Genomic DNA, 14,249 nt, shown 5'->3' on the forward strand with positions numbered 1-14,249 from the left:
GTTAGTTATTCATCGACTACTTTCCAACGGAGATGCATCCCTATGAATATTGAATCTGGATCTCTCACAGATCAGATGCGGCCAGCTTGGAGTAGCTTGTCTATGTATGGTTCAGTCGGTCCGTTACGGACCGTGTGAAGGTGAATCACCTCCACTCGATCTGACCACATGCTGAATCGTATCAATGTGATCAATGTATAAATAGCTCAAGCTCACTCACATCTCGACTGAAGATTTTGCAGTTCAGATCTTATCGAAAACTGACCATTACAACTCATCAGGTCGAAATGTCCACTGCTCCTATCAAACCCCGCTCCTCTCATGGGCCCATCAGAACCGCCATCCTGGGAACAGGCATGTCCCTATCAGTATTTCACCAACCGTCCATCGCACACTTGCCTGAGCACTTCGTCCTACACTCGATATACGAGCGGACTCCTAAAGGAAGACTCGATCCTTTGACTGAGTCGGGCAAACTCCGGGATGTGAAAGTGGTAAGAAATTTAGAGGAAGTGTTGGAAGACACAGAAGTGGAATTGGTCGTGGTTAGTACACCGAATAATACGCATTATGAATATGCCAAGAGATGTTTGAATAGTGGTAAACATGGTGAGTGTCTTTTCGAAATTATGAAAACAAGCGTCAATATCATACAGGTAAAATTTCATGCTAACTTCTCATTGTTATTGAAAGTGTTGATTGAAAAACCGATTTGTCCAACATACGCAGAAGCTCAAGAGTTGTACTCACTTGCCGAAGATAAAGGTTTAATACTGGGTGTATATCAAAATAGAAGATGGGATAGTGATTTTTTGACTTTAAGGAAGTTACTGGATGACAATACGGTAAGTCTGATTTTCAAATTCCAAGTTACAAACACACACCTACAACCCTACATTCTCCGTCACCTTTCTTTTCCCAATCATACTGATCAATTGACAGCTCGGTAAAATCACCGAGCTCACCTCTTCATTCGATCGATATCGACCATTGCCCTCCACCTACACGCCCGGAACGAATTGGAAGGAAACTCCTGGTGAATCGAACAATGCGATATACAATTTAGGTAGTCATCTGATCGATCAGGCTGTTGTCTTGTTTGGTAAACCAGAAAAGGTCCAGGGTAGGGTATGGGACTCGAGAGGTATAGGAATGGATGAGAACGTGAGTGGTCACTCTCCAACCTTGCTCACATTCATGAGATCATCGAGGCGAAAACGTCATTGTAGAATTGATGCTAATATGTTATTGTGATTATCAAGTTCGAGGTCAATTTGTTCTATCCATCTCAAACAATCACGCTCAAAGCCTCCATTGTCTCTGCATCACCTCATCAACTTCGTTTCCTGGTGAAAGGAACCAAAGGTACATATACCAAATACACTTTACCTTCTTCACATCCTTCCCTCAAGTCGTTTGATAGTCCGGTAGATCACGAGGGATTCGATAGTGAGCCTGAAGATGGATGGGGGACGATGTGGGTCGCGAAAGAGGAGAGGGATGGTACGGATTTTACTGAAGAAAAGTGAGTGTAATACCGTTTTTCGTTTTTCGTTTTTCGTTCTTCATAGATTTTCAACTTCATAATCAATACTTACCTCGTAAACTGATAATTCATACCCTTCTCCAACAGAGTCCCAGCTATTAGTGGGAATTACAAAGCTCTCTATGAGAATCTGTACGAATCGATCAATTCAGGAGATAGAAGTAAATTATCAATCAAGAGTGAACAGGTTCTGACGGTGTTGAAGATTATTGAATTGGCTAGGAAAAGTTCGGAACAAGGTAGAGTATTGCATTTCGAGTAGTTCAAGGTGGAGTGAGGGTCTGAACAGAATGAAAAGTAGAAACAGAAACAAAGCTCTCTTTAATTCTGGGATGAGCAATGTAAGTGAATAGGGGGTATCGGATGAATCAGTCTTCATAAAAAGCTCGACAGATGATTTACAGTTGTCGTAAAATGTCAGGTGTAGTTATAGTCATAATCACGATTTGTCTGCTTTTGGTTTATCTTATACGATATGTATCGCTCTTTCAGTTATTGAAGCCTTTTTTCAAGATTTTCCATAGCAACCTGGCCTGACCTGCTAACTCGTTAGATCAATCAGCAACGGTGGTCAAGTATACTATACATATATCTTTTCAAGCAAGAACCTAATCCGTTTAAGGTTTAACTCCTACTTCTTGTTCTTCTGCTTCTTGTTCTCCTTCTGCCTTTCTTTCTACGCTACCACGTACTAGATTCTCCATAGACAAATAAGATCAAGGGATAGCAGCACCATCAGATTGAGCTTTCAATTCCGGTGTATTGGGTACCGAACTGATCTTGTCGACTGAACCGTCATTTGATCGAATCAACACCGTGCCGTCCTATATGACACATGAAATGATGAAATCAGTAGGAGAAATCTCGAGACTCGAAAAACGTTTTGAAAGGAAATTCGACAATATGTGAAACTTAGAATACAACTCACCTCGTTACCAAAGTAAGCAGCTTTAGCCATATTACAGAACAAACCCACTTCCACCACTCCAGTTAACATTTTTATTCGGTGCAATAACTATGTTCAAGAAAAGCAATATTGCCAATTGTCAATTACACATTTGCACAATGTTGTCACAGGAGAGGATATGAGTTTCGAAACTAATCGAGAAACCATTCATACTCACATCAAGAGGATCTTTCATCATTTCCTCTGGGAAAGGAGCATCGATAATGAAATTACCATTATCCGATACTACCGGACCGGCTTTCATCTTTCCCATTCTCAGACTCAATCCGGGTTTACCATTTGGTAATTTGTGGGGTGAACCCATATGAGAGAGGTTGGTGAGGACTTTGGCGTAGGCGAAAGGTGCCACTTCTATTGGTATACCTTGAGTCCACTTAAAAAAGAAAAATAGCAAACGCAGAGTCAATTGAGGTTCTTGCTCTTGGTCGATGCCAGAAAAGCACGTTTGTCAGTGTAAGCGATGGTTGACTCACTGTCGTACCTAAGATATGTGAATTTTTCCTATAATCCGCAACGATCACCCAAGTATCCGCTGCTTCTGCCAATACTTTCTCACGGAGTTGACAGGCTCCACCGCCCTTGATGGAGTTGAGGTCGTTGTCGACTCTGAAATCGGGAGTATGATCAGCCGGAATCAATCATAGTGGAACGATAGTCATGGATGACTATGATCATTTCTCTCGACCAGCTTTTCCACTCACTCATCAGCTCCATCAATAGTCACGTCAATCCTAGCATATTGATCTACGTCCCCCAACGTAAGTCCAGCTTTGATGATCAATTCCTTTGATTGGAAACCAGTAGGTAAGAAGACTCTATCTTTGTTGGCTTGATATCCTTGAGCAACTATTCGATCTACTACATATGGGACAGTTGATCCTGATCCTATACCAATCACCTATAGGATAGACATTAGAACAGTACGAGTCAGTCAAGGTTGATCGGCCGAGGGAAAGAGAAACGTTTGACCCACCTTATGTTGTAAGCCGATATGTCTATCTACAGCTGCGAAAGCTGCCAATCTCTTGGCTGATTCTACGGCGGGTAAAACGGGGAGTGGAACAGATGTGGGGAGCTGATTACCTGGTGTTAAAGGTTGGGTAGGTGGGATGAACTATTTTCAAGTTGAACATCAACTTCAATACCAATCACGCTTGTACTTCTACATCTGATGCATTAATAAGCAAAGAGTTTGACACGCCCCTACTCACAGCTGGGTTGGTAGCTTTCATCTCAGCTGCGGCACCACTCGATAATTTGGCTTTCAACTGTTCCGCTGCTGGAGTAGGCATCTTTCGTAATGTTGATAATGTTGATCTGGCGAATGAGTATATCTTGGTCAATTATTCTTTCTTTGAGGTATCAGACGAAAGTTACTGGATGCTAGACCGACGAAAGGCTTGGGTAATTCACTAGCGTGCGGTGGCCTTGATGTTATCTCTCGATATGGACGAGCACATATATAGTAGACATTCCTCATCTTTCCTAAATCCGTCCTGTCTTCCGGATGTTCTCACCTGGAGCTGTCTTTGAAATTGACAATGACGCCGGTCCATTCCACCGGGAACTAGCGATGACCACGTTGTGCCACAGAGATAACTTTCATATATCCGGATTACGTAGAGTCTCGATGTAGGTCCCGATTTCCCACGTGGGGCAACAACCTAAGGGGGTCTAGGCTGTACGAACTACTAGGTCAGGTTCCAGGCCTTGTTGATCTTAACGACGCGACTTGTTTCTTTTCTCATCTCATCTGATCGTTGTTGTCATCGACACAAGTACAGCGGTGATACACAATCAAAGGAACTCATTGTTTGCACTGATTGCTAATTAAGGATGCATTCAAAGGATGACCCCTCCTTCCATACCAATCGCATGTCATATATCGTCATCACCATCACCGTCAACTGATCTTCTTCAAATAGCACCTACAAGTAGCAGCAAGCACATCATATCTTGTGATGAATCTTATGGATCTTAGATTGATCGCTGAACATCTGACACGTGTGAGAGATCAATAGATCAACTAAATCAAGCCTCAATACCCATCCAAAGTGACAACTCTCCGACCCCATTTTTTATCGCATTTCCTGATATCTCAATTCCCTGTTCCCTCCGGGAATCACAATCGCAATCTTTCGGACCTTATGACCACTGTATTTTGAGCTGGTTTGGTTAGGTTGAGAGAAGTGGCTGTGATCATCTTTTGCAAAACCAAAGGTCTCTGCTTGAGTCACAGTCAGATTAACGGTCAATTTTCAGCCGTCAGTTGATGTCAACTCCACAACACCATAAGAGTCCAGAGCTTTAGTCCAGGTAAGATCAATAAGAGTAAAATTGCAAGGTTCATTCAGGTATAACCAACGACAGTATCCGGTAATAGCGCAGCGCAGATCACATCACATCACCAGCAGTAACTCACCACACGACAGGACAGGGGATATATATTGGTATAACTTCCTCTATTTTCGCCCGATTACTCTTCACGTCATCGTCATTCGATCCACCTCGATCAACTGAACTGGACTATTATATCTTAGTAGATGATGTCTTCATTTTAGAATGTATTGAGCCGACAACGCTTCGACCACGTCTCTGACGTCACGACAACACTAGACAAAGATATAGAGACAGAAAATATTTCAGTATCGACTGAAAGGCTATTGTCATTAAATCACCAGCATACTTCATTCATCTACCTGCATTTGCATCTGCACCTGCACCTGTAGGTTTCGGTTTCAGCCTCCCTCTCGACATCGACACTATCAGATTCCAGGCTTTAATCTAGTTCGATCTCATGGTTTCAAAGAGATTGGGGTCTCTTTCTCTGGTGTGACGGTAAAGAGGTCGACGATAGGATTATATATAGAATAGTATAGATAGACATTATAGATATACCAAGGCGGGTCATCCATTTAAGCTGCCCAACAAGCATAACCAGCTCAACATCCTACTGAACCAACACCATGTCGACTCTCGCTTATCCTCCTTCTTCCTCATCATCTTCCATCTCCTCTTATCGACCGGCCTCACCACTTTCCAGACCATGTTCTCCTCTATCCAATGCATCGGCATCTCACTCCTACTCTCGATCTACTTCGCCACATTATCAGCATACCAGCAAAGCTAAATCTGTATCGTCAATTCCCACTTATCATTCAATCCATCGGTTGACCCAGACACAAATGTCATTGGATCAAGCCGGGTCCTCGAATTCAAGTACGAATACAATATCAAGAAGTTCATCATTGAAACATCGACCTCAATCACCTAATTTTAGAGAATTGCCGAACTCGGGATTATCAAGATCTTCGTCAGTACGTTCATGTAGATCAAAGAAATTCATCTCGGAAACTCAAATTCAAACCCAACCTCAATCACCATCTAGATTACCTTCTATAGATTGCGTTTCTTATTTTCCCCCTTTCGAAGATATGGGAAGTACCTCTTCTTCTGATGATGCTGAAACTGCTCGAGATCATGGACTACCTTCACGACTGGAAAGGAAATCGAGTCATCATAGTCATCATAAAAAGGGGAAAAGTCTAAGTTCGATTGCTGGTATAATGTCTGCTTCTTTATCTTGGAGTCTTTCAGGTCTGGCATGTACCAGCCCTACTACTACTTCGCCCAATCATCAGAATAAAGATGGAAACGATGATAAGGTTGTTGAAGCTCTGACTAAGCGATTCTCTTCTTCATCTTCGACATCCTCCAAAAGAAGAGTATTGGAACCGTTCACCTTGACTCCGTTAGATCTGGAAACGACAACGAGTCACGATGGAGAGGATAGATGTAAGATGCATAAGAGAAGGATGAGGAGCGAGATCGAAGTGGATTTATCCCTAGTCAGAAGTAATAGTCTGAAAGAGAAATTACATGTGAGAGGTAATAGTTTGAAAGGTGGAAGGGATTCGATGAATGATGAGGATCTAGTGGAGAATATGTTAGCAAATGTGAGTGTGTTCGCATTCATCTTTGATAAAATCCCCAGCGTAATGCTTACCATGTTGTGCTATCGATACAGACACCCTCCCGTCCTTCCGCTCCATCTACCCGTCGTACTCGACCTAATCTTCGACTGCCTATCCCCACTTTACCCAACTGGCGATTCCCCCTTGGTCCGTCACCACCCGTCACATGCCTATCACCCGATATCCCTCTAGAAGCATTTTCGACAGCTATAGATAATCCCTGTCTTTTGACACCTTCTAGAACTACCTTCTCTCAGTCCCACTCCCCTTCTACAGGAGGAGAAGAAGTGGAAGGGGACGAAGTTGAAGTGGAAGTTATAGATTGTGGATTATCCGTTTCGGCCTCTCCATCACCTACTAGTCCATGTTCATTTGGGAACGGACCATCTACACCTCCTAAAGATCATATCGCAGAAGATAAAGTATCTATACATATTAACTCTTTATCTCCATGGTCAAATTCCAAAGAAACTAAATCTAATATGGATGTGGACCTGGATTTGAGAAGGATTGAAAGTAGGACTAGCGAATTAAGCATAGAAACTATCAAGATCAAACAACCTAGTAATGGCTGGTTGGACGTTACTCCTAAACTTAGTAAAATAGTTAAGAGGGACAACTGATTTCATGTATATATTTTACAGTAAATGTGTGACCAGGGTATACATTATCACAGTTACACTTATATCATATAATGGCATGTTAGACTTTACAGTGTTCATATGTTTATGTTTATATTGTATGTGTCATGATGTACATATTCATAGTTATAAACACCATCACATTCATATAACGTACTGCAGACCATTGATCGTTTTCAAATCATTTTCAAATCGTATCGAGCACTTGGATCCATTTAGAGTACTGTGCATCAACTCATATCAAATTATTGCCCCTGTGTCATATCTCTTACACCTTTCTCACTACAATCAAACCAATTAGCTTTTCATCCTCACGATTGTTTGATTCGTCGTCAGACTCACCTGAAACTCAACATTCCACCTTCCTGCAACAATTCAACCACCTCTTCCGCTTCCGCAACTTTCATCTTACCCAATACTTTATTCACTTCATCCAATTTCTCAGTTTTCAAAGCATTTCTCAAACTTTCCGGGAAGTTTTGGAATATATCCCATTTCCTCTGAAGGAACAATTTGACTTGTTCAATATCCATTTCTTCCGTTCCTTCACCTTCCAATCTCAAATCATCTGGAGGTGGTCCTTCAGGAAGGTTAAATCCGATTTCCATCGATGGATCCTCGGCAACCAGCTGGATCTGCTCTCTTTCTCCCGCTGCAGCTTCCTCAGCGATCATCTCGGCTGTACGTTGGGCGATACGGGAGTAGGTCTGGTTGAAATCTTGTAAGAACATTTCGATTGATTTGGGATTATGTGAAATCATCCTATATACCAGTGCGTCAATGTCAATATCGACAAATGATCCAGACGGGTATAATATAAGTTTAATAATGTAAGAACCTACTTTTGAAAGAACAAGCCTACACCATCCCTACCCAATTGTCTACAATAGTTAATCAACAGACTCTGATGTACGCATCTCTTAGCCAGGTCTTTGTCTCCTCGTCGTTCAGCGTCAAATGCTTCTGCTAGAAGCGAGTCGTGAGTGGATTCAGTCAAGACCGATGAATCTTTTTGAATGAATGCGAAAGACTTTTCGAATGCGCCGATAGGGATATTGGAAAATGCTCTTGCTGAAGGTGTGAGAGGACCGAAATCTTCTTCGTCTTCGTCGTTTTCTTCTTCTGCAGCTGGTTTCGACTAGTATAGAAATTATCAGTAAAAATTCGTTCTACAGGACCTACAGACAACTAAAATGAGCTCACCTCAACAGATTTAGGATTCAGCACTTCGATCGTCTCTGTCTTTTCCTTTTGAGTACTCTTTGGTAACTTTGGTTTATCATCCAAAGGACTAGGTTTAGGTTTATTCACCATACTCTTCGACCAACCATCATGTATTCCCTCACTTGTAATCTTCTTTGCTTGTTCCTTCTCCTCCTTTTCCAATTCATCCTTCACTACTTTATCTCTCTTATCTAATTCTTGTATATGCCAATTCAGCCTTTGTTCCAAAGCAATCTCCAACCCTTTCTTTTTCTGTTCGGGAATGTTCATCTCATTGGCCCATTCAGGTATTTTATGTTCGGAAGTACCATTAATTGCCTTTCCATCTTTATCCAATACCACCCCACCTTTAGAGATCTGGGCTCCATCTACTATGAAAGATGATTCCCGATATACGTCGGAGAGCAATTGGGAAATCATCATATCGTATGTAGGTTGATTAGGAGATCCAGTATCTGGTTTTTCATCTGATGGATTTTCTTTCAACCTCCTCTGAACTGATCGATAATGATCTAATCCCTTTTCCGATACTCCCTTGACGATCGCTTCGATTCGTGGACGAAGTACTGAATTTAGCGAAAGTTCAGATTTGTATTTTGCGATTTGAAGTTTACGAGCTTCTCTCTTTTCATGAATATCACGTTGTTTCCATCTAACCCCATTACCACCACCATTATACTTTGTTAGCATGTGTAAAGATATATCAAGGATACAATAAGCTAGACACCCACCTTATCATACTCTTCTTATCGACATTTGGGTGTTCCTCAATGTCCGAGTCGTCTGATAACTGTGTACAAGCCAATTCTCATCTCAGCTAAGGCCGCTCCCGATGGACATCAATGGGAAAGCAGCTCACCTCCAGGTTGTCCCATTTTGAGTAATTAAGCGGCATTGTGGCTAATATTACGCTGACAGCTTTTCTGAGCGAGAGGATATGATTATGACAATGAGTGTGATTGGGAAAAGGAGTGAGAGTCACCTTTGTCTCATTAGATGTCAGGATGGTAGTCGAAGCAACGAGAATTCCCTTGCACAGACTTCGACAACGCGACCTCCACTTTAGCAAACACATGGCTCTCACGTGGCACTCCTCCTTTAAGCAGCAGTAAGCGCAATAGACAATGATGCTGTACATTCGCTGGAGACAGGGAGAAGCGAAAGAGCCAGCTTATGAGCGGTAGTAGTGATCCATTCATGTTCCGTTTGTTACATTATGGAATTCGCAGCATACTTGGCTCATATACATCTTACTTCCGCATACTTCGCTTCACCTTCTTCTCCTCTACCCATTAGAAATCCCTTCTGAGCGTTACCACCTCCCACCACATCTTCAAATCACCCCTCAAGCTCCAGATGGGATATTTGAAGGTTGCAGGTCGATTCTTCTCAATGAAGAAATGACCTATCCACGCAAACGCATATGCACCCACTACACCACCAAGTAACCATCTTCCTATACCTTCCAATTCCAGGAACTGCGTGTTCACCGACCATTTAGCCAATATCACATCTAGTCCTAGGGAAGTGATAAAGCCTTGATTGTGCAGGGCATGTATACCGCCTGAAGGAGGGAACGACCTGGCCGCGTAGGATAGTGCGATGGGGACGAGGGAAAGGGTCGATCGAGCGAATGAAGTCAAGGCGATGGACGTTCCGACAAGATGTAATCTCCTGGTCAAGGGGAGGGAATGTTCGCCCAAGTAGAATGGATAGAATGATTGGAAAGATGTGAATCCCCCTGGAGGTGATGGTACGGGTGTATAGGTGGGGTTGACAAGAGACGATGATTTGGAAGTTGACATGATGCCAAGGTAATGAGGGGGCTCCAGTTGGGTCCTTTGGGTGTGATATGTGATGTAGGTTTGCTGTGGCAGATGTTTGGATTCAGCTGGGAAACCAGAATAGCAGTGGATGGAATAGTTGAGGAGATTAAGGATATTGTAGAATTCCGTTGAAGCAGATTTACATGGAGCGAATGGATGAATGCCGATCGGTAATAGTAGTTAACCGGTAACTAGCGATGACATCATTATCGCCGATCACATTCCAGCAAATCAATTCAACCGCCACGTGTTTGTGCTCGGAAAGTGTCTCAAAAGAAATGCCGTTCGGCTTGACTCTGCATCTGAACGACGCAATGGTAGCTGGATCCAGATGAACCCAGATGGGAGTTGCGTTCAACCGGCACGATCACGCAGAGAGACCGGTCCTCATGTCCTGCGAGGCATGATACCTTTCATCGCACTGTGACACAGAGGGCAAGAGACACCTTCAAAGTCGACGGCTACCCCCGGTGGACTCTGAATACCGTTCGCATCAACATCTGTAGACTCAGCATCGATCGCTCTCTGATACATACCTTCGACCCGATATAACCGGACAGGCCACCTTGAAATGGTGTAGTACGGAGCCATAGAATTGCCACTTGCGGTGTGTGTTCTCATATCCAAAGAATCGACAGAGGTCTTTAATCTCATGAACATATTTATAAGATTCAATAAATACTTATGAATACGTTATATCCCCTCAGCGGAAATTGATGTTGGTGAGAGAGATTTATGCAATGCTGACGGCCCGTTCCGCCACCTATTCACAAGCCACAAAGCCACATGATGACTCATCACGACATCACGTTTTCAATTAAGCTTCTGAGTCTTCAATTCAATTTTCTTACAAGTTCTACCATTCAGTGACTTGAATTCCCTTCACTGTATGTTCCAGTATGGTGATGATTTATCTCGCTTCGGTTGCGCAAAGTACACTACGGCCGACTTGGCTACCCATACCTGAGAATTGGGGTATGTCACACCATACAAATTTTAAAAAGCATATTCACATGGGCCTGAGTCACCCGTTACTCACATGGTCAAGGTCAATCAGGCACTATCTTTTCAGTGCGGTCGATCACATCGGTAAAACGAAATGAATGAATTGAACTAAATGTATCTATACAGTAGCGCATTCACCTTTGTTCGCTTCACTTCCTTCAGCACTTGCACTTGCATTTCACCATTAGCTTACTGTATGCACGCACAGATAGGAGGCAGCAACTACCAGCCTCCTCGAACGGACCGCTGTACGGAACCGATGAACAGCGATCACGCATCTGATCCGCCTTGGATCGGCGGTACATACACACCTTCACACAATCATCATCCAAAAGAATCAAGTCGCTACCGAAGAGAAGGGATACCTCGAGCATACCAGTACGTAATTTCAATGGGGTTTGGAGGGAGCAAGCGATTTAGGTCACGCAAGAATATGGATGTTTCTCGGATTGTCTCAGAACTGTGTGGAAAGTCAAAGTGGCAGTTTGCAGTGTTGATGTCCATTCAGTCGATATCTTCCAGCAAGTGGTGATCAATCTCCTGTACATGTTCTTAATGAACCTTGATCCCAGGCTGTCTAGCTTCCTATCGGGTGATCGAAAGCCCAGACATCAAACAATCAAAGATATTCCAGATTGTTATTTTCACACCACGCTCGACGAGGACAAGACAGGATATGGTAGATGATCATCAATAGAAAAGATATTCCGGCACACGTCACCTGCTCATCCCCATTGAGTACGATGCGAAAGGCGATTCGATTCAAGGTTTATGTCCATCCTCCATCGTTCTCAAGCCTAAGCCTTGTAGGTCGGGGCTTCCTAGGCGATCATCTATACGGCTTCTTACCTCTTTGGACTTTTGAGAGAAATAAGACAAGGGTAAACAAAGTTTATGAAAGAACGTAAACATGAAGCAATGTACTGTTATGGATATATACTAAACTAGTTGATCTTCCTTTTAAGCTTCTCTGTTGTCTGACATGAAGATGAAAACCCCTTGGTGTAATAGCTAATTTGTCTCTTCCGAGTCACGTTAATTGTCTGTCCCAAAGATCATTGGATCATTGGAAAGGTCAAAAGAATTTATCTTTTGTTGATCGACCACCTCCTTATCGTCCTCACTGTTGACATCCAACAACGAAAAGCGAAAAAAGGGACAACAACGGAACCCAAACGTCCTCAGTACAACAATACATAAAGAGTTCTGAGCGACTTTCTGAATTATATTCTTCCCTCCCACTCACAATCTCTTGTGCCTCTTTCGCCAGAATCTCCAATCCTTGCCATTCTGTACCTAGTATCATTATTATCTTTCTCTTCTCTTCCTAGCCATATTCATCCTATCAACACAACCAATCGATAGAACTCTACAATCCTATCCCTACATCCTTCCATCCAGGAGAGACCTTTCATCCCAATCAGTTCAACATGTTATCCCGACTAGCCGTACTCATGTCGGCTCTAGCTTTACTCTCTTCAGCTCAGGCTGCCCAAACCTTCGTCGGATGTGTGTTACAAGCGACCGTGGCGTTAACGGCCGACTATGCCACACGAACAAGTTCTCAGAGCGCTTGTAATGTGAGTTCGCATCTATGAATTTATTTTTCTCATGTTGAGCTGATGTGATCTACTCTATCGTGATGCCCAGACTCGATGTTTGGCTCAACAAGCTACAAACCCATCGATACAGTACTCGTACTTTGTGGCGGGAACCGTCCTGGGGAACAACTGTTATTGCGATGCTACAGGATCATACGTCGCCGCTAGTGCTTATATATTACCGAGTGGAGACACAACTACCGATTGCTCTGCTTTGGGTTTAGGTCTGAATCTGGGCCTGTTAGCGACAGTGAGTCTCCTCCCCTTGATAAGTGTTTCTGTCATGCTGTCTTCACTTATACTGAATGATAATGATTGGTTTCGGGACGTATAGGCGACTGATTTGTCTACTACGTTCGCGTTTCAAGGATGCACCAATACTTTAACAGGAGTGGTCATCAACTTGGCTCAAGGGACGATCTTGGGCGGTGCGATAGTCCAAGACCCACAAGCATGTTTTGCCAGATGTGCAGGAAACCTCAACGCCTATTTCATTCCTATCGTTCCATCCGTCACTGCCATTGCCCCAACCTACGGATGCGTATGTGACCCCAGTGGTCCAGGTGCTCTGGGCGCTTGTGGTCTTCTAACATTCTTTAAATATACACACTCGGCTTCGGCAAGTCAACAAGCCCAAGCAAGGAAGAGGGAGCAACTAGCCTTGAACGGTAAAGCCGAATCAGAAAGGAGGAAATCTTTCTGTCCAGGTAAAATGACTTCTTGTTTGATCCCTGGTGTGGAAGATTCTTGGGAATGTGTAGATCCCCAGTCTGATCTTGGTAAGTGACCTACTGTACAATCGTACTGCCCTAGCTCTTATCGCTGACTTACCTGTCTCGGATATAGAATCTTGTGGTGGATGTACACATGGTGAATATACTTCCGATGGATCCATCAATTCAACTGCCACAGGTACAGAGTGAGTGTCCCTCTCACCGTTTGATCGGTCATGATGATGTACTAATGTTGGTCATTGGCGTAGCTGTACCAACATGCCTGGTGTACTTATGGGTGGATCGACATGTACAGATGGTAAATGTATCGCTTTCGCCTGTAAGAGGAAATGGACCCTTCAGAATGGAAAGTGTATAAGGGGATTGAGTAAATAAACAAATAAACCAAGGACAATTGACGAAATGGACCATCGATTTATATACATACAGTCCTTTACATCTTATTCTTCTCAGTTCTCTTTTACATACACGCTTTAAACATCGAATAGATCTCCCAACACCATTATAGTGCGGTACAAATGAAACAAACACTCTTTTTTTGGACTTTTATTGAATTTTGAATAGGTTATAATTATGTACGCTTTAAGGAACATTGCGATTTTAGCTTGAAGCTGCTCTTATATTTTGCATCTTTAAATATGGACTATCCGGTTTCTCAATCTCATTTCTAACATCTTTCCATACACGTACGGTACATACATACTCCATGTATATCGATGAAACGAGGTTTG

At 43.0% G+C, this 14,249-nt stretch overlaps 6 protein-coding genes across 6 annotated transcripts; 3 read left to right on the plus strand and 3 right to left on the minus strand.

The window, feature by feature from the left end:
- Window positions 1-287: 287 nt before the first annotated feature.
- Window positions 288-1,808, plus strand: L199_007084 (uncharacterized protein; the record flags this gene model as incomplete). The annotated part of the gene is made up of 5 exons (XM_064892781.1): window positions 288-609; window positions 694-845; window positions 943-1,164; window positions 1,263-1,525; window positions 1,634-1,808. 5 exons carry the CDS (start codon window positions 288-290, stop codon window positions 1,806-1,808), a joined length of 1,134 nt encoding a protein of 377 aa, XP_064748853.1.
- A 454-nt stretch (window positions 1,809-2,262) lies between these two features.
- Window positions 2,263-3,805, minus strand: L199_007085 (ribose-5-phosphate isomerase; the record flags this gene model as incomplete). Its single annotated transcript, XM_064892782.1, has 7 exons — window positions 2,263-2,370; window positions 2,475-2,561; window positions 2,671-2,886; window positions 2,987-3,119; window positions 3,215-3,411; window positions 3,487-3,627; window positions 3,725-3,805. The coding sequence occupies 7 exons, from the start codon at window positions 3,803-3,805 to the stop codon at window positions 2,263-2,265; spliced, it is 963 nt and encodes a 320-aa protein (XP_064748854.1).
- Window positions 3,806-5,479: 1,674 nt separating this feature from the next.
- On the plus strand, window positions 5,480-7,110 carry L199_007086 (uncharacterized protein; the record flags this gene model as incomplete). Its single annotated transcript, XM_064892783.1, has 2 exons — window positions 5,480-6,469; window positions 6,541-7,110. The coding sequence occupies 2 exons, from the start codon at window positions 5,480-5,482 to the stop codon at window positions 7,108-7,110; spliced, it is 1,560 nt and encodes a 519-aa protein (XP_064748855.1).
- A 263-nt stretch (window positions 7,111-7,373) lies between these two features.
- Window positions 7,374-9,247, minus strand: L199_007087 (uncharacterized protein; the record flags this gene model as incomplete). Its single annotated transcript, XM_064892784.1, has 6 exons — window positions 7,374-7,410; window positions 7,471-7,890; window positions 7,971-8,266; window positions 8,332-9,004; window positions 9,084-9,142; window positions 9,212-9,247. The coding sequence occupies 6 exons, from the start codon at window positions 9,245-9,247 to the stop codon at window positions 7,374-7,376; spliced, it is 1,521 nt and encodes a 506-aa protein (XP_064748856.1).
- Window positions 9,248-9,644: 397 nt separating this feature from the next.
- L199_007088 (uncharacterized protein) lies at window positions 9,645-10,157 on the minus strand (the record flags this gene model as incomplete). The annotated part of the gene is made up of 1 exon (XM_064892785.1): window positions 9,645-10,157. The coding sequence occupies one exon, from the start codon at window positions 10,155-10,157 to the stop codon at window positions 9,645-9,647; it is 513 nt and encodes a 170-aa protein (XP_064748857.1).
- Window positions 10,158-12,613: 2,456 nt separating this feature from the next.
- On the plus strand, window positions 12,614-13,893 carry L199_007089 (uncharacterized protein; the record flags this gene model as incomplete). Its single annotated transcript, XM_064892786.1, has 5 exons — window positions 12,614-12,763; window positions 12,834-13,034; window positions 13,119-13,563; window positions 13,631-13,703; window positions 13,767-13,893. The coding sequence occupies 5 exons, from the start codon at window positions 12,614-12,616 to the stop codon at window positions 13,891-13,893; spliced, it is 996 nt and encodes a 331-aa protein (XP_064748858.1).
- Between the last annotated feature and the right edge of the window lie 356 nt (window positions 13,894-14,249).

The sequence above is a fragment of the Kwoniella botswanensis genome, chromosome 2 (assembly GCF_036426115.1).
Source record: "Kwoniella botswanensis chromosome 2, complete sequence".
Taxonomy (NCBI): domain Eukaryota; kingdom Fungi; phylum Basidiomycota; class Tremellomycetes; order Tremellales; family Cryptococcaceae; genus Kwoniella; species Kwoniella botswanensis.